Source organism: Denticeps clupeoides, chromosome 4, assembly GCF_900700375.1.
Source record: "Denticeps clupeoides chromosome 4, fDenClu1.1, whole genome shotgun sequence".
NCBI lineage: Eukaryota > Metazoa > Chordata > Actinopteri > Clupeiformes > Denticipitidae > Denticeps > Denticeps clupeoides.
The window spans coordinates 14,958,853-14,976,337 of NC_041710.1; the positions used below are offsets into that span (position 1 = coordinate 14,958,853).

At 39.0% G+C, this 17,485-nt stretch overlaps 3 protein-coding genes across 6 annotated transcripts; 2 read left to right on the top strand and 1 right to left on the bottom strand.

Moving 5' to 3' along the window:
• Positions 1-1,632: 1,632 nt before the first annotated feature.
• LOC114787586 (WD repeat-containing protein 48-like) lies at positions 1,633-9,531 on the top strand. The gene is made up of 19 exons (XM_028975264.1): positions 1,633-1,703; positions 2,638-2,778; positions 2,863-2,938; positions 3,013-3,095; positions 3,521-3,650; positions 3,793-3,881; positions 3,968-4,069; positions 4,236-4,460; positions 4,547-4,621; positions 5,250-5,352; positions 5,761-5,858; positions 5,949-6,056; positions 6,265-6,361; positions 6,456-6,551; positions 6,823-6,928; positions 7,023-7,110; positions 7,296-7,372; positions 7,802-7,997; positions 8,609-9,531. Exons 1-19 carry the CDS (start codon positions 1,656-1,658, stop codon positions 8,702-8,704), a joined length of 2,034 nt encoding a protein of 677 aa, XP_028831097.1. The 5' UTR covers positions 1,633-1,655; the 3' UTR covers positions 8,705-9,531.
• A 447-nt stretch (positions 9,532-9,978) lies between these two features.
• On the bottom strand, positions 9,979-13,711 carry blvra (biliverdin reductase A). The gene is made up of 7 exons (XM_028975278.1): positions 13,576-13,711; positions 12,785-12,907; positions 12,300-12,419; positions 12,100-12,197; positions 11,596-11,703; positions 11,269-11,437; positions 9,979-11,109 (listed from the first exon to the last, which is right to left on the bottom strand). The coding sequence occupies exons 2-7, from the start codon at positions 12,901-12,903 to the stop codon at positions 10,851-10,853; spliced, it is 873 nt and encodes a 290-aa protein (XP_028831111.1). The 5' UTR covers positions 12,904-12,907; positions 13,576-13,711; the 3' UTR covers positions 9,979-10,850.
• Positions 13,712-13,750: 39 nt separating this feature from the next.
• Positions 13,751-15,881, top strand: coa1 (cytochrome C oxidase assembly factor 1). 4 transcript variants are annotated; one of them, XM_028975283.1, is made up of 5 exons: positions 13,751-13,850; positions 14,726-14,859; positions 15,030-15,181; positions 15,276-15,352; positions 15,444-15,881. In XM_028975283.1, exons 2-5 carry the CDS (start codon positions 14,760-14,762, stop codon positions 15,526-15,528), a joined length of 414 nt encoding a protein of 137 aa, XP_028831116.1. In that variant the 5' UTR covers positions 13,751-13,850; positions 14,726-14,759; the 3' UTR covers positions 15,529-15,881. The 4 variants fall into 4 exon arrangements, with proteins under 4 accessions (XP_028831116.1, XP_028831117.1, XP_028831115.1 ...); XM_028975284.1 differs by lacking the exon at positions 13,751-13,850 and adding an exon at positions 13,902-13,934; XM_028975282.1 differs by lacking the exon at positions 13,751-13,850 and adding an exon at positions 13,943-14,188.
• The last annotated feature ends 1,604 nt before the right edge of the window (positions 15,882-17,485 follow it).

Genomic DNA, 17,485 nt, shown 5'->3' on the forward strand with positions numbered 1-17,485 from the left:
GCAAAAGAAAAAAATGGATCAACAATTACACCAACAGCTGCAACTTGCCTCCAGTTCAGAGGGGTTTCAATCGGGCAGACGGTGCTGGTGTGGACCAAGGCCGTCCGAGATCTCCAGCGTTAGGGACCGGCTTCTACCCTTCCCTGGATTTCAGTGACTTCGTCTCCTTGGTGGGACTGGAAGAGGTGGTGAAGAGCCGACTGGGAGAGGCTCAGGTTATATCACGACAAGGGAGACATAACTTGACAGGTAAAAAGCAGGATGCCATTTCATAATCTGTTCGGTTTGGGTTTCCTTTGTCGCTCGTCTGTTTAACCCAATCAAGGAAGTATTTACATGTTTGAGGGTTGAAATTGTGTTTTGGTGTGTTTTACATTTGCCCATTTGTTCAGTTCACGTAGAACCCATAACCTGTGCAGAGTGCCTTACCGATTTTTCTGGCCAGTGGTGGTCAGGGATTGTTCCAGGCCAAATGGTGTGTCACGTCTGTAAGACGTACAAAGAGAAGATGGAAGAGATCAAGAAGCGTGTGTTACAGCTTCAGAAGCATAATAAGGTGTGTCTGTCCCGTGGCCAGTTGCAAGGCGTCATGGAAAAAAGTGTCTGACTGGCAAACATCTGGCAAACAATCTGAATACAGATCAGCATGCTCCGTTATATATGAAAATGCAAAGGTCAGCCAGTGCTTGCTGCACCCCCCTGTATGTAGGATGTATCCTGATCATTTGTACTATCAAACCTTTATTTTTTCACAAAAAAGTGCTGTGTTTTTATGCTTTGTTGTTGGCACACTCTTTGACAAGTCCATGATTTTCAACTAGAATGCAATCACATTTTTCTCATTATTGCACTTAAACAATTGACATGTACTCTTTGCCATACCAAAATGTTTACATGATGAACATAAATTTGTATGCTTACAAGTATGTTTTTTACTCATGCCGTTCCAATTGCATCCGGTTAATGCATCCATTTGCTTATTTTCAGTTTTGTGTGTACTTTGGTTTAAGATGTTATACATGTTGGCTTTTAAAATGTAAATATAGAATGTACATGTACATGTAAAAACGTGTGGTGTATTTTATTTACCCAGTACATTACAGAAGTTTTTTATTAGTTTGAGTACATTGGGGCCTCGTGAGCAGCAGCATGTTTTTACCATTTTGTGAGTGGCCTATCTGTGGAATGTCAGGAAAAGAAGTTATGTGCTGTTGTGCCACTTGGGGCTCCAAATTGAAAGTGAAGTGATTGTCATTGTGATACACAGCACACAGTGCACACAGTGAAATTTGTCCTCTGCATTTAACCCATCACCCTTAGTGAGCAGTGGGCAGCCATGAAAGGCGCACGGCAAGCAGTGTTTGGTGACGGTGCTTTGCTTGGTGGCTCCTCAGTGGCACCTTGGAGGATCGGGATTTGAACCGGCAACCTTCTGATTACAGGGCCAATTCCTTAACCACTAGGCCACCACCTCTCCAAGTCTGTATAAATTATACATTTTTGTTAAATAAAAAATTTAAATGATCGGAATCAATACTTGATCTGTTAAACGTGAGGTCTATGTTGCATAACAACTCACATACCCATAAAGCCCTTCGGCCGGATAATAGTTTCCGAGGAGGAAGTGACGTTTTCATTGACTGTCAACATGTAAGATGGCGACACATCACAGGCAGATCGCAGCTGGGCGGCGGAAAGTTCAGGTATCAAGGTGTTTCTTTAATGAAAACTGTTTATTTCGCTGCCCGGTTCTTCGTCGGCGGTGTACTTGTATTGTATTTTGTACTTTACAGGATTTGGGTAAGCGTCAGAGAAAAGGAAAGTATTCACCGCTGCTTCTGTGTGTGGTCTCTTCAGCCGCGCTGGGCGCCTCAGAGTCAAATGTTGAAAACTCGTACGATCTGTCAACAGCGGTTTTAACCCCCAGCCTGTCTGTGCCGTAGTCTGGCGAGCGAGTGAGTGGGAGATACTAAGTGCGAGTTGGAAGTGTTGCGCTTTGTAAACCAAAGGTGCTGTTCTTGAACGACTTTGCGTTTTTAATAATATTTTTTGAATGGATAATCCACTCGATCCACAGAAACGTTTCAGCGCGCTTACTTATTGTAGGTTTTTTTTTTTTAGAATTAATAACGCTAGGTAAAAATCACAATAAAGATCATGAGAGGATCTGTCTGCATTCATAATCATGGTGTTATCTTCTTGAAAGTGGTAAAACGGTTATGAACATTTTTTTTATTTTAGGAAATTTCATAACAAATATTGCACTATTTACTCATCTTATAAAAATTGGATTAAAATGTATAAAAATGTAACAGGTCCAAACTGGCATGTTAAGTTGCTAAGTTGGACGGGCCTCATGACTTAAATTACTTCAGTACAGAAATATGTACACACATGCAGCTGAGCCTGGCATGGATCCTTTACATGGATACAAACTGTTGTCCCTGTTGTAGGAAATTTGATATATTTGTATAATAAATACTTTATTAAACTAAAACTTCTTAATTAGCTAGAAATAAAAATCCTCTTATTTCGTGGCAAATTGGTGCTGCTTTGCTACTGTAGCAGTATTTTATCTTGTCTGTCTCTATTTTAAACCAAGTACATGGTTTGTACTTCATCCATTACTGCCTCCAGGTTTCATATGTCATCAGAGACGAGGTTGAGAAATACAACCGCAATGGGGTGAACGCTCTGCAGCTGGACCCGCTTCTGAACCGACTCTTCACTGCTGGCAGAGACTCTATCATTCGGATATGGAGTGTCAGTCAACACAAAGTAAGTCCGTCTTCATTGTGCTCTCTTGTGGATCCACTCCTTGTATGTTTTTTAAGATAAGATTAAGGCTAAAACTTTCTGCAGGAGCCATACATAGCTTCAATGGAGCACCACACTGACTGGGTTAATGACATTGTCCTCTGTTGCAATGGGAAGACTTGTGAGTACCTTTGTTTGTGACACCCTGCTTTGTGAGTTGCATTTTTTGTCATCTTGGGTATTTTTTTTTCTCAGTGATATCAGCTTCCTCAGATACAACTGTAAAGGTTTGGAATGCACACAAAGGATTCTGCATGTCAACGTTACGAACACACAAGGTAGTATAAATGTTTCTTAACCTCCATTTAAATTATTCATAAAAAATGACGACTGAATAATATACACGTGTACTGTGAATTTCCGGCTAAAAGTATATTGTATAACTGATGAAATGATCACCATTCAAATTTCAGCTTAGTCAAATTCTTGGTTCAGTCCTTTCTCAGAAACTTAGCCAATTTTGACAGATCAGCCAAGGGTTGTGGTTTCAAATCCACATTGAATATCCTTTTGAACAAGGTACCGCCCCCAAACGCAGTGTGTGACACTGCTCCCCCGGTACCTTTCATGGCTTCTCTCTGCTCACAAGGGTTAAATGCAGAGGACATGTTTAGTGTGCACCCAGTGCTGTGTTTTCCTGTATATTACAATAAGACAAACAGTCACATTCAACTCACTTATCTCATTATTAAACAACTTACAGGACTATGTCAAAGCCCTAGCATATGCAAAAGACAAAGAGCTGGTGGCCTCAGCCGGGCTGGACAGACAGATTTTCCTCTGGGATGTGAATACACTGACAGCACTCACAGCTTCTAACAACACAGTCACCAGTGAGTATTTACTTTTCTTCATGGGGTAGCTTTATGACATGTATAATATTCTCACAGTATGTTTTAACACGATACAATCATGGGATCATTTGTAGACAGTTGGCATTTAATTAAGAAGCCTTCTTTTTTACTTTGATGTTAGCCTCCTCCTTAAGTGGGAACAAGGACTCTATCTACAGTCTGGCCATGAACCAAATGGGAACTGTTATAGTGTCAGGCTCGACTGAAAAGGTTTTTTTGTAATGTTTCTAAACCTAGAAATTTGTTTTAATGTTGGTGTAAAGATCACTTAGTTGATTTACTGACTGCGGTTTCAGGTATTGAGGGTCTGGGATCCACGCACATGTGCTAAACTTATGAAACTGAAAGGCCACACAGACAATGTTAAGTCTTTATTACTTAACAGAGATGGTACTCAGGTAAGTACCTAAACAAATTGGCCTCATAAAGAGGTTTATTACGGATTTATTTTAGCATGTTTGGGGCATTTTTACTTTGAATTAAGTAACTTTTACTGAACTTGGGTGTATTTTTAATGATGATGTGATAGGGCATTGTGTCACTTGTCTGCTCTACCCTGTGCAGTGTGTATCTGGCAGCTCAGATGGGACTATACGGCTGTGGTCACTGGGACAGCAGAGGTGTATCGCCACATACAGGGTCCATGATGAGGGGGTTTGGGCCTTGCAGGTCGATGATGCGTTCACACACATTTACTCTGGTGGGCGTGACCGCAAGATTTATTGTACAGATCTTCGCAACCCGGACATTCGCGTTCTGATCTGTGAGGAGAAAGCCCCAGTCCTTAGAGTAAGTGATCAGCAAGCAAGAAGAGCTCTGGTGGAAGCTCAGTGTAGAGGTGTGTGGTAAATCCAATCCAATCTTTCTATGTGCAGATGGAACTTGATAAATCAGCAGACCCTCCACCTGCCATATGGGTGTCCACAACCAAGTCAGCTGTCAACAAATGGGTAGGCATGGAATGGTGTGATTTGAAAAACAAAATAAATAAAACAAAACATATAAAGTTATGGAAAAGTAATTGAAATCTGATTGACACATGCATGTTTAATGAAGTACATAGTTCCAGTAGTTTACAACTACAACTAGAACAGGTCTATAGTATCTTTGCTGGTTTTAAGTAGTGAACAACATCACATGGTACTGCAGGTGCTGCTTCCATATTCCAGCACGTCCACAGCTGCGTGTCTCCTTTTAAACATCATGTAAAATTACAGCTGCTGATCTATGCCCAAACCTGTTTGGGCCCATTTTACTTGGACCAGCGTGAACTTTGAGGAAGAAATACTTTTGTTTAAGTTTTTCAGGATTGTTATATAAGTTTAGTTTAACAATATATTGGAAATTTTACTTTTTGAGATTTTTTTTCCTTCACATCTGCACAGAAATTTCAGAGAGGTCACGGAAATTTGTCATGTAAGGTCATGAAAATTTGACTAATTGAAAAGTCATGGAAATTATTTTCTAAAAAAAAATGTATAAGAACTCTGCACCTAACATTTAATATTGATTATACACTTATATTTAGCACTAATGTTTGTTGACATTTAATTTTATTTTTACAATTTTCTGCTCTAGCCACTAAAGGGCATTCATAATTTTCGCTTATCGGGGGACTACGACAATGACTGCAGTGCTCCTCTGTCCCCTCTGTGCATGCAACCTGAACAAGTGATAAAAGGTGAGTCTGCCTGTCAGAATAAAGCTGTTCAAAGCATGGGGGTTCCAATCATACAAAATCATTTAAAGCCAGTTGAAGAGCGCAGAAAAACTCAAGTTAGCCATTGAAAAAAAACAAAACAATTCTGCGATTGGGGTTGTGACTGTTCTGTTTCTTAGCTGATAGTCACATTTAAAAAGCAATTGTTGATTTAAGTCTAGCTATACAGGTATGAAGATCAGATACAGACTACAAAGCACTGATGTACTTTACCCTAGATGAGAGCATTTGATAATAATGTAAATGTTTCTGTGTGTTCTGCCTTTAGCTTTAATAACTGGTCTTAAGTCATCACTACAACATGCCTGAAGTGAAGGTGATTGAGGTTATTAACTGGAGTGAGTGTAAAATTGTTTACTTTTTTTAAAGGTGGTGCCAGCATTATTCAGTGTCACATTCTTAATGAGAAAAGGCACATCCTCACTAAAGACACTAATGACAATGTGGCGTACTGGGATGTGCTCAAGGTCAGAGCCATGGCAACAAAGGAAGCATGCTTCACTTGGCCATAAATGGCAAATTGTCTCTTGACCTTACCAGTTGTTTTCCATCCGCAGGCATGTAAGGTTGAAGACCTTGGCAAAGTAGAATTTGATGAAGAAATTAAAAAACGTTTTAAGATGGTTTATGTGCCTAACTGGTTCTCTGTAGATCTGAAGACAGGGGTGAGCATTCTATTACACTGTATTACACATGAAAAATAAATATACATTTTCATTAAATATGAGTTATGTTTAACGAATATTTAAAATATTTAAACAAGGTACTGAAAACGGAGGTTTTGAAAACTAAATAATTCCCCATTTAGTTTACCTTTTGCTTAGTTATTTCTGAAGTAACAGCAATGTGATTCTTCTTTAATATTTTGGACAGATGCTGACTGTCACACTGGATGAGAGTGATTGCTTTGCAGCCTGGGTCTCTGCCAAGGATACTGGTTTCACAAGCCCAGATGGTTCTGACCCAAAATGTATGTTTGTAATCATTGGAGAGTTCCAGTACTTTATTATTATAGATGTGTACAATACATGCGAGTACAATAAATCTTTCTTTTTTCCCTTCAGTGAATTTGGGAGGACTTCTGCTGCAGGCGTTGTTGGAGTTCTGGCCCAGGACTCACATTAACCCCATGGAGGAGGAGGAGACTGAGGTGAACCATGGTAAAGCCTCATGCTGGTTTTCCTATTCGGCTGGGTAAAATAAGTATTCATGATTGTGAGACTGCTTCTTGTTAAGTGTGTTCATAATCATAATGATGATTTTTTTAATAATCTGAAATCATTTAGGGAATTTTTTAATGCTTATTCAAGTTAATGTTTTCCTTTTAAAACTGATTGCTTAAATCAGACAGTTTTATCCAGCCTTCATTACTAAATCTATATTTAGTTATTCTTTTCTAAGAATATTTAAAAAAAATTCTCATCCCATTAGTAAATGGAGAGCAGGAGAGTCGGATACAGAAAGGCAACGGCTACTTCCAAGTTCCACCTCACACTCCAGTCATCTTCGGTGAGGCTGGTGGCCGGACTCTGTTCAGGTACTCAACGTTATAGCCAGTACAGATTCAGGGAGAGTGTGTATACCTGTACATGTGTAAAGGTCTGTGATTTCTGAGTGCATATGTGCTGCAGGTTGTTGTGCCGTGATTCAGGGGGTGAGACAGAGTCCATGTTACTGAATGAAACAGTTCCTCAGTGGGTCATAGACATCACTGTTGATGTAAGTCCATTTATAAAAATGGGAAATAACATATAGAAATATAATTTGAGGCTGGGGAACTAAAAACTGATGTTTTAATCATGTGACTTTTACAATAACAAGCAACTTTCAATGAAATGTTTTACATTTATGTAATTATGTCTAAATTACTTATAGCTAACAACAATCTTGTTCCCTGACTACAGAAAAACATGCCTAAATTCAACAAAATTCCCTTCTACCTCCAGCCTCACTCATCTTCAGGGGCTAAAACTTTAAAGAAGTGAGTAGAGGACAATGGAGATTTCTTCTGCTGTAATATTACTATGTAATCTGCTTGTTGTTATCTGCTCATTGTTTCCTCAAAAATATGTATACATTAAATAACAAGCCAAATAATAATTGATTTATTAATACCTTGTGCTGTGGCTAATAACTGTCTAGAATGGTCAAATAAGTTTTATTGTGTTTATGCCAGAAAGGTACCAATACACAAATGTTATTAAACTATTATGTTTATTGTGTAAAAATTGATTTCATTGCCCCTCGTGGTAAATATATTTTTGTATCAAAATATTGATCCAAATCATGGTATTGCCACTGTTAATTGCTGCAGTACCAATGCTGACTAAATGTTACAAGCCCTATTGTAGCTGATTCAACTTCAACAAGAAAACAAAAATAGGAGTTAATGTGCTGTGTGGTGTTACAGGGACCGACTGTCAGCAAGTGACATGCTGCAGGTAAGGAAGGTGATGGAACACGTCTATGAAAAGATCATCAACCTGGACACAGAGTCCCAAACCACCAGCTCTTCCTCAGCCAATGAAAAGCCAGGAGACCCAGAGAAGGAGGAGGATGTTGCTGTGCTGGCTGAGGAGAAGATTGAGCTCATGTGCCAGGACCAGGTAGTTTTTTTCTTTTCTTTTTACAGCACACAATATAACAAAATGGAATATTTAAGTTTTTCAAAAGCTCAGTGTTCTTTTGAAACATCCCAGTTTTAGCCTGAGTCCATTAAAATTACACATTTCTGGCCGGACACTGTTAATGTTTTAAGCTGTCATCTGTTTTGGTTCAGCATATATTTTTTCTACTGTAAAATATAGTTTTTTATTATAAGTAATGATGTTGCTGTTTTTGTTTAAAGGTCCCATGACGTGAGAATTTAACTTTGTGAGATTTAACATGGTGAATGGTCATTTCCGCAAATGCTCCCACAACTTCTATAGGCTCACCTCCTCATCCTGCCTCTCGCCTCCTCATTAGCATTTAAAGCTACAGACCCAGAAACAGTGCGTCCTGGGCAAATCTCATTGTGGGACAGGCTTAAAGCTGCAGTAATTCTGCACCAAGGCTGAATTTCGGAAAAAAAATTCAGATACAGTATTAGGGGAGCACTAAGACCGATATAAAAGCAAAAAAAAATTCATTTCATGGGACCTTTAAGACTTTTAAGATAATTTCTTTCAAATATCTTCTAATATACCTTCATGTTTTGATTGTTGCCTCTTTACAGACATTAGACCCCAACATGGACCTGCGCACAGTGAAGCATTTTATCTGGAAGAGCGGTGGAGATCTTACTCTCCACTACAAACAGAAGTCCACTTGAGATACCGGGAGCCACAGACTCTTGCTCGTGTTGATCGCAGTTACTAACCCCCATTCTGCAACTGACCTGGGAAAAAGAGGATCATTCAGAGTCACTGATCGATTCGGGGGTTCAACTTGGTTCTGGAGACCAGATATAGAAGTTCTGAGTGTCTGATTTGCTGTGTACAGTGGACTGAACTCTTCCAGCTAAAGTGTACCTTTATTTTTGCTGCTTCCTTGACATTGTTAAAGTTATAGATTGTGTACCAAATGGTGTTGGATATTTGTGCACTTCTTTACTCACTGTGTGAATTGTCATGTGCACACAGATTCTTAGATGTTCCAGTACATTCCATGTTGTGGATCTCCGCTCAGTTTAGCACTACCACAACCGTTCTTCATTGCAGAGGGTTAATTTTACTACCGTACATATGGCCCATTGTTAGCACGGGTCAGGCTACAGAACAGTACAACCTTCACCCAAATGCACCCCAAATTTTAGCTTAATTCATTAGAAATGGGCAATGTTTCTGTTCTAATTTTGTATATACCACTATATAAGCTTTTTTATTATTTTGTAGACACCTAAGTTATTCTCTCCATTTTCTGGAATTTGCCATTTTTGTACAAGCTTCTTATTTTTCAGGAGTGTGTTGAAGGTAAAGCAAACTGTTTCCAATAATTATTGATCATTTCATTGGCTTAAATAAAAAAAAAAAAACAGTCTTCTGTAACTCAGCACAATTATAAATATGATTATCAGCTGTTCTGCAGGAAACCTGGGTCAAAGATCCAGGATGTTGCAATAATATTACATTTGCAATAAAGGAATAATATGTAATGTTCTCTGCTTGGTCTGACTTGATTTTTATATGGGTGCCTACCTAAAGTCAAATCATTTTTAAGTAGCATGAAAATGTAAAATGTCATTCATGAATTTTCAAAAGTGAACAAAGTAAAATATATTATATGAAAGTAATAAACTAGGGACTAGAAAATGAGGGAAAAACAAATAACGTAACTCAGTCATGTTTGTTCAAGTATATAGTGAAAAGAATTAAACAATTGCACAACCATTACATCTTATGATGTTTTAACATGTTTATTATACACACAAAATGATACATGCAGAAATGTTGACTTAAATGTTGACTGATACGTTATGACCATAAGTCATCTCACATTCTGCATCTGTTCCAGTTCTGCACAGTCTTTCTGGAACTGTATGTCTGGACCCTGTCCCTGTAACCTAAGCGCACACAATGTTTTTCAATAAGTGCAGAACACAACTAATCCAACAGCAATTATTTATTAATGTAACATCAAAACATGGACATACAGCTCATTTAAAGGTTACGAATATAATTCAGAATTGTAGAATTGTAATATTTAGAATAGAATTAAAAATGTCACTGGTTCATCAGTAGCATTCCTGGCTAAGGAATGTATGTCCAGTATTATGCGTTACCATCAAACAGGGAGCTTTGTGTTGTAAGGCACAACTTCTTAAGACTCCTCATCTCCCCAAACAAGAACACGCTATCATTAGCACAGCACATCGATGTTAGTGGCTTATATGACATTTTTACGTTTATGACTGAAGCATGTATGAGATATGAACATGTCCACAATGCTCATCTAATTATATTCGGGGTTCATCTGCAACGTCTAGATAAAGATCTCCATTTAAAGCCAGGCATAGACAGGACCAGTCTCTTTCTAGCCTGAATTCAATAAAGACATTTAAGGCAAGCACCAGAAATCTGGCTGAGATAAACTATGAAGCAAGATCACTCATAGAACCATCTGCATTTGCTTTTAAAACAAAAAGGCTGCAGTAACTTTGATTTAAAAAAATCTGTTGGCATCTTTCCCTTCTTTTTTTTTTGCTTACAATCCTAGCACCAAAAAGTGCAAAAGCAGAAAGAAAGAAAATCTACATCTTCCCTTATTTGAATAAAGACATTCAAGTATAATATACTTTTTTCAGTTAGTAGTACTAAATTGAAATGCAAATGTGTATCTCCGACTTACTACACATGGCAGGAAAACCACATAAACACTTCTGCAATGCTGACCAGGCTTCTGCTGGACCTGATTATTGTGCATTTTTCAAGGCGTGCAGAAAGAGGCCATCCGTTAATTCGGACATGCCCTTGCTAGGGTTAGGGTGCCTGACTGAACTGCTGGATGCGGTCGGCCAGCTCCAGACAGTGGAGGATCCTCTTCTGGTCTGCTCGAAGCCCCTCAGTGGGAACCTCGCCCAGGAGTTTTTGTGCAAAGAACACCAGATCCTGCATGAAAAGGCCCACAGCCTCTCTGGGAGCTGCTGGGAGTTCAGTCATGGAACAGGAGTCAAAGCGGAAGTTAATGCGCTTCACTCTGGCCAGGCCTGGGCCACGTTCCTCAATCCATGTAAGAGACCTATGAGGTAATATAGGTTACTAACCTATTTTATGAAATGTATTGAAAGATGTAATATAATCTGAAATCCAAAAAATTATTATCCAAATTCTGCATTTTATGGTAACAGAATAAGGCGTTAATTTATTCATTTCTGGACTATTTTTTATACGGGCTTACTTTTGATCTTTTGTCAGCAGTTGGACAGTCATCTTTGTGTACTTGTTCTCCTTCTCCTCCACCACAGATGCTGCAGTAACTGTCAGCTCTCCAAACAGATCAACCAGCCAAGTGAGGCGGGCGATTCCACTGAATGCAAGGAACCCAAAGTCCGGTTTCATAGGACCACCTACGCAGACAAAGTGAAGACAGGTGGTGACAGCACTGCATGTCCCTCTATAAAGACCTCCTCACACCTTCTGCTTGAACTAAATAGAGTATTGAAAGAAAAAAGGTTGTTAAAATTTTCCACCTAGCGTATAAAGCCTCAGTCCCATCAGTCCTGACCTGTAAAGTGCAGGGTGCCCTCCTCTAGTCGCTTCCCAGAAATGTCCCTTTTTAGCTGTTTGAAGTCGACTGTGAGGAGTTCTATGTGCTCTTCGTGGAGCACCAGACCTAGGAAATGGAGCATTCACAATGTTTTAAAATAGCATCCCAATCCAAGCCAAAACCTTTTTAAACCAACAATTATAACTGTATGTAATTGGGTTGACAGGATGTTATTTAATACACAATCCACTTACACAATGTTTTGGATCATTTTTGTCATTTTTACTCACAGGGTGCAGGGTGATTACTTAATAAGATGAAACCAAAATAGAAAACACAGTTATATCTAATAAATATTCATAATTCTAAAGGTATTTCAGAACTATTGTAAACTAGTCTAATTTGGGATTTTTAACTACAGGAAAAACATCTTGCATGAAACATATGTAGTTTCATCTGACTAATTATGCCAAATGTGGACTGATATCAGAAAAAAAAGTAACAGCACTTCTCTGAACGCACCCTTCTGCTGCGCCAGGTTACATAGTTCAACAGCAGCTTTGTAACTCAGGGTCATCGGGTACTCCACACATACATGTTTACCAGCTTCCAGAAACCTCCTGTCGAGGTTAAGCAGGACACAGAATCATTAATATAAACCGAAACTGACAAACACAGACCATCCAGCCCCATAGGCCCACATTAAAGTGAAAACAGACAACCTTATGTGTTCCTCGTGTGATGAGTTCTCAGTACAGATCATGGCCACCTTTATGTCGTCCCGACTGACCGCTTCGTCCAGGGATATTTGCTTCACCCCCTGCTGATCCTCCATACTTCTCCTGTAGATGGGCAGAGGAACACCAGTAAATGGGACTACTGTAGTTAGACTTATCTGTGGTGTTCACTGTGTTGATTGCATGATCTTGGAGAACTACTCTAATCTGGTCTTCACTGGAAAAAACTTCCACTTATGAAAGTGAGCCTAACATCCATGATTTTGACATAACTGGAACCAAATTTTTTAAAAATACGTAACATTCAACTTGTTCATTTTTCCCAATTTTATCAAATTGAAAGAATGTGTGGTGCATGGTTTTGAGGGTCAGTTGATGTATGGGAAGTTCCGATTCTGAATGCCTTTGCATATTTTTGAGTCCTACAAAGGCCCCGAACAATCACCCATAAGGCCCAGCTAGACACTCACCTGGACACAAATCCCTTTAAACTCAGGTTTTCAGCAGCACTGGATGCTAAAGGGGTTTGCAAGTCCCTTATCCTCACCGCTCCTGCCATGCCGAGGCCCACCACCACCACACCAAACATCTTGCTAAAACACCAAGAAAACAGGAATTGTAGTAATGACTTACTTCTGTAAACACATTTTAACAAGAACTGTATGAATATCAAAAGCAAAATTTCTCGAAAGTGTTTTGTGTGTTTGAAGCGTATCAGTCCCAAGTAAACAGTTTGGACAATAATAGCAAACCAGTGACTTTTCATACTTAATGTCAATTAAAGATAAAGAAATTCTATTTAATTTCGCAACCTACAAAACGATGCTTTCTAAATGTAAAGAATTATGTAACATTTTGCATAACTTCTGCATACTACAAAACTAAGCAGCTCAACATTTTTTGCTTGGATGTCATGGTAATACTCCCAAAGCTCCCATGCAAGCTCATCCAATATTTGCTTCTCAGGCCAGTTTCTGTTCCTCTCATTCAGGCACCCTTGACCTAGTGAGAATTTTCCAAATAAAAAAAATGATCTACAATTACATGAACTTTATGAGACATGTGATAGTCTTGTAAATGACTTCTGTATCTCCACACTAAGAGCTTTGTTCCAAACTAATTGATTTTTTTGTCACATCAAGGGAATTGCTGCATGTGCACTGCGTCACAGCGGGTGCTATAAAACTGCAAAAAAACAACAACAACCAGGCACTCGTTTTTGTTTAAGAAACAACTGCGCTAGATGAAATATTCCTCTTACCCTCTTTGATGCCACTGCTCGCGTATTTCCGCGTAGCGCTGGAGAAGCTCCGAACCTTCACAGCTCACTAGTTTTGTAATCTGATGGACGCAACTTTCATAACTCTCACGTTCTCACCGGCGCAGACGTTACGCTTCCCCAGCGTGTGACGTAATACGTATGAGGGGCCAATGGAGCAAAAATGGAAACCTAAAAATAAAAGCTAAACGCATTCAAATGTCTATATGCGAAATGTGTTGTTTTATTCGTGTACGGTTTGTACGTGCCAGGACCAGGTATGTTTGTACGGTTATATTAAATTTGCGTTGTATGGACTAAGCATTTATGGATGGTGAGAGTGAATGAGTGAGCTCCGTAAGGTAAAGAAAATATGTCCCTCTCTGCCCCTCATAAGCACATCACATTTCTCACTCTCGTAAAAAAACATCGTGTGCGAAACGACAAAGACCAATACGTGACATTTAGTTTCGATATTTCTCTTTCGTGACCGATATTGGCGATTGTAGTATTTCCAAAAACACGCAGCAGACTGTAAAATGCTGCCACAGTTTGTTGACTAAGACCAAAGATGGCGGCGCCCATATGCACGTTTGTGATCTACATTGTCTCATAAGTAAGTTGACATTGTTGCATAATATTCTGTTCTATTGCTATAATAGACAGTTATTTATCCATTTATTTAAGTCCTTGAGAAGATGCTGAATTTATGTTCTTTCTGTAGCAAGTCGCTATTTTACTGCATTTTAAATGTTTCTGTGAAGGATTTCTAGAATATATTTTCAAGCTAACTTTTTAAAACAGTGTCCAAATATTCGTTGCGCTGAATCTGAGTAGCAAAGCCCTGAACACTGTGAATGCAAACACCAAAAAGCACCTATGCTTAATTGCTCTTACATTTACATTTACATTTACAGCATTTATCAGACGCCCTTATCCAGAGCGACTTACAATCAGTATTTACAGGGACAGTCTCCCTGGAGCAATTTAGGGTTAAGTGTCTTGCTCAGGGACACAATGGTAGTAAGTGGGATTCGAACCCGGGTCTTCTGGTTCATAGGCGAGTGTGTTACCCACTAGGCTACTACCACCCTCTTACATTAATCATGCATTTTAAATGTTCAAAAAACATTTACCGAATCCTTTGCTTCAGTTGCAGGGTTGCCCTGTGACAGAATAGTGCAGTTATGCAGAGGTCAAGGTCAGCCAGTCTTCTCCAGCAGATGGCCATTTTTATAACTGTGCTTACTGGAGGAGGCTGCTCATTGATGTATTACCTAATGCAAAGTGAGTGGAAATACAAATAAATATTTTTAAGGATTTTCTCTGTTGACCATGATGTATGTTAGAATATGCAGATTAAGTCCAACTAAGGTTTCCTCAACTTACTTAAATACAGAAAATGTACTTTTTTGCCTCACAAATGCAAATGTCACTTGGTGTTTTTCTTTGCGCAGAGAAATTTGCCGCATCAGAGTATCACCGGTTGGCGCTCGAGTGCCTGAATGCCCACACCACTGCAATGGAGAACTTGGGAGCTCCTCCACTGAAGGTCCATAACCTCCATCTGACTGATCGGTACAACAGTATGGACCAAACTAGAGCACAAGTAGGCATTTTTACTGTAGACTGAGGAATAATCTACACCATTCTCCACATTTGGATTTGTTAAAAGCAAATCTTTTTGTATTTGATTATTCCAGATCAAAATTCCTGTAACTGGATCAAAAACTGGAGGCTATCTTTATGCAACGTCTATCAGAGATGCACAAATTAATAGGTATGTATATTTTGTCATTCATTTGGCAGCATATTCAACAAATAAATACATTTAAATATGTTAAATAAACATTCTCTCTCATCTTTGCTAGGTGGCATCTTCAGGAAGCAATTTTGCAGCTCAGGGATGGCAAGCAGATAGATATTTTTAGCATCCACCAGCATAAACGTGACTAAAGTAGAAGTAATTATTTTCTGCAATTTTGTATATTATTGCATTTTATGGGTACACTAGTATATTCATGTCAATTGAACATTGTTTCAGTTTGTTCTGTTTATATTTGTCAGGCATTGAAATGACTACCTTTTCTGGGGGAGTCCATTTGAATTAAGAGTACTGTTTTTGCATGGTGGGGGTCTAAAGAGAAACTAGTTATGTGACTTATGCATTTATTGATTTAGTTCTATTTAATTTGTAGTCCTGAATAGTCATGGGCATTTGGCAAAAATGTAATAATGCTGATTTGAGTATTTCTGTAATACAGAAATGTATTAAGAAAATAAAGAAGAAAACATTCATTCATCATTGAGGATGACTGCATTGGCACTACCAGTTCCTCTTTTCTATTTTTACTTCTTTGTGAGTGGAAGCAGACACACATTTCTCTGAACTATGCCTTGCACTGTTCACAAATGCATGCGTTAAATGTTTCTGCATAATTTTCACATTAGAGAAATGTACTGCACTGCAGAGTGTTCACAAGTTGTGCAACAGTTTACATACTGCACCCTCACTATGTTACAAGCTGTGGGTTTGAGCATCAGAAATAATGACTGGATTTTCTATGTGCAGTAGAAATGGCAAAAGAAGGTTGACCAAGTCTTATCAGCAGACTGTGCACCACCACCATACAGAATGGCTCTGTTTGGTTGTTCACTGTGCATTAGCAGTAAGTGTACTGTCAAGACCAGGGTGGGGCTGTCATGTTGCTTATCTAGGAGGGAGATTGTACTTCCAGGACATTATTAGTTGAGAGTCTAGCTTTTTATAGCCAGTCTGTTGACAGTGGCGATAGCGGTGAGCACAGCAGACACTGAACAGGTAACGTTTTCTTGAAGGCTGTTTAATGTCAGCCTGAATATTCTGTTGTGGGCAGCATTTTTATATTTCAGCTCAAGTGGTATAAAGATAAGAATGAACTAAATGCATGAAATTAATAAAAATATTAATTCATGATATAAAAATATTTTAAATAAAATCACCTGCAAATGTAAATTATTATTTCTCCCTCTAGATGGTGCAAAAGATCCAACAAAATCCAGCTTTTCAGTTTTTGTTGTAATCGAAGGCTGAGGAAATGGAAAATCTCATGTCACAATGTGGTGCAAGCAAAAAATCTGCATAAAATAAAGTGGACCACATAATGTCAAAGTGGACAATCACTCACCTGCTCCACAATATCTGGGAATGTGAAACAATTACCGCTATAAAACCACAGCGCTGTCTTTAACAAAAACCTAAAGTTTTGGCCAAAAGTTTTGAGAATGACACCAACACTGGTTTTCACAATGTTTGCTGCTTCACTTTTTTAGATCCTTTTGTTAGCTGTTTTTCTGTGGTTTTCCACCCGCTTCTTACGAATTGACCACAAGTTCTCAATTGGAATAAGGTCCGGGAGTTTCCTGGCAATGGACCCAACATTTCTATGTTTTGTTCCCCATGCCACTTAGTTTTCACTTTGGCGTTATGACGCAGTGCTCCATCATGCTTTGGTACCATTCTTTATTCATTGCCGTGTTCTTAGGAAAAATTGTGAATGAGCTCACTCCCTTGGATGAGAAGCAGCCTCACACATGAATGGTCTCAGAATGCTTTACTGTTGGCATGAGACAGGACTGATGGTGGCTCTCACCTTTTCTTCTCTGGACAATCATTTTTCCAGATGCCCCAAACAATCGGAAAGGGGCTTCAGAGAAAATGCCTTCACCCCAGTCCTAAGCAGTCCAATTCCTGTACTTTTTACTCAATATCAGGCTATCATTGATGTTTTTCTTGGAGAGAAAAGCTTGGAGAGCTTGCTGCCCTTCTTGACACCAGGTCATCCTCCAAAAGTCTTCATCTCACTGTGTGTGCAGATGCACTCATACCGGCCTTCTGTCAATCCTGAGCAAGCTCTGCACTGGTGGCACACCG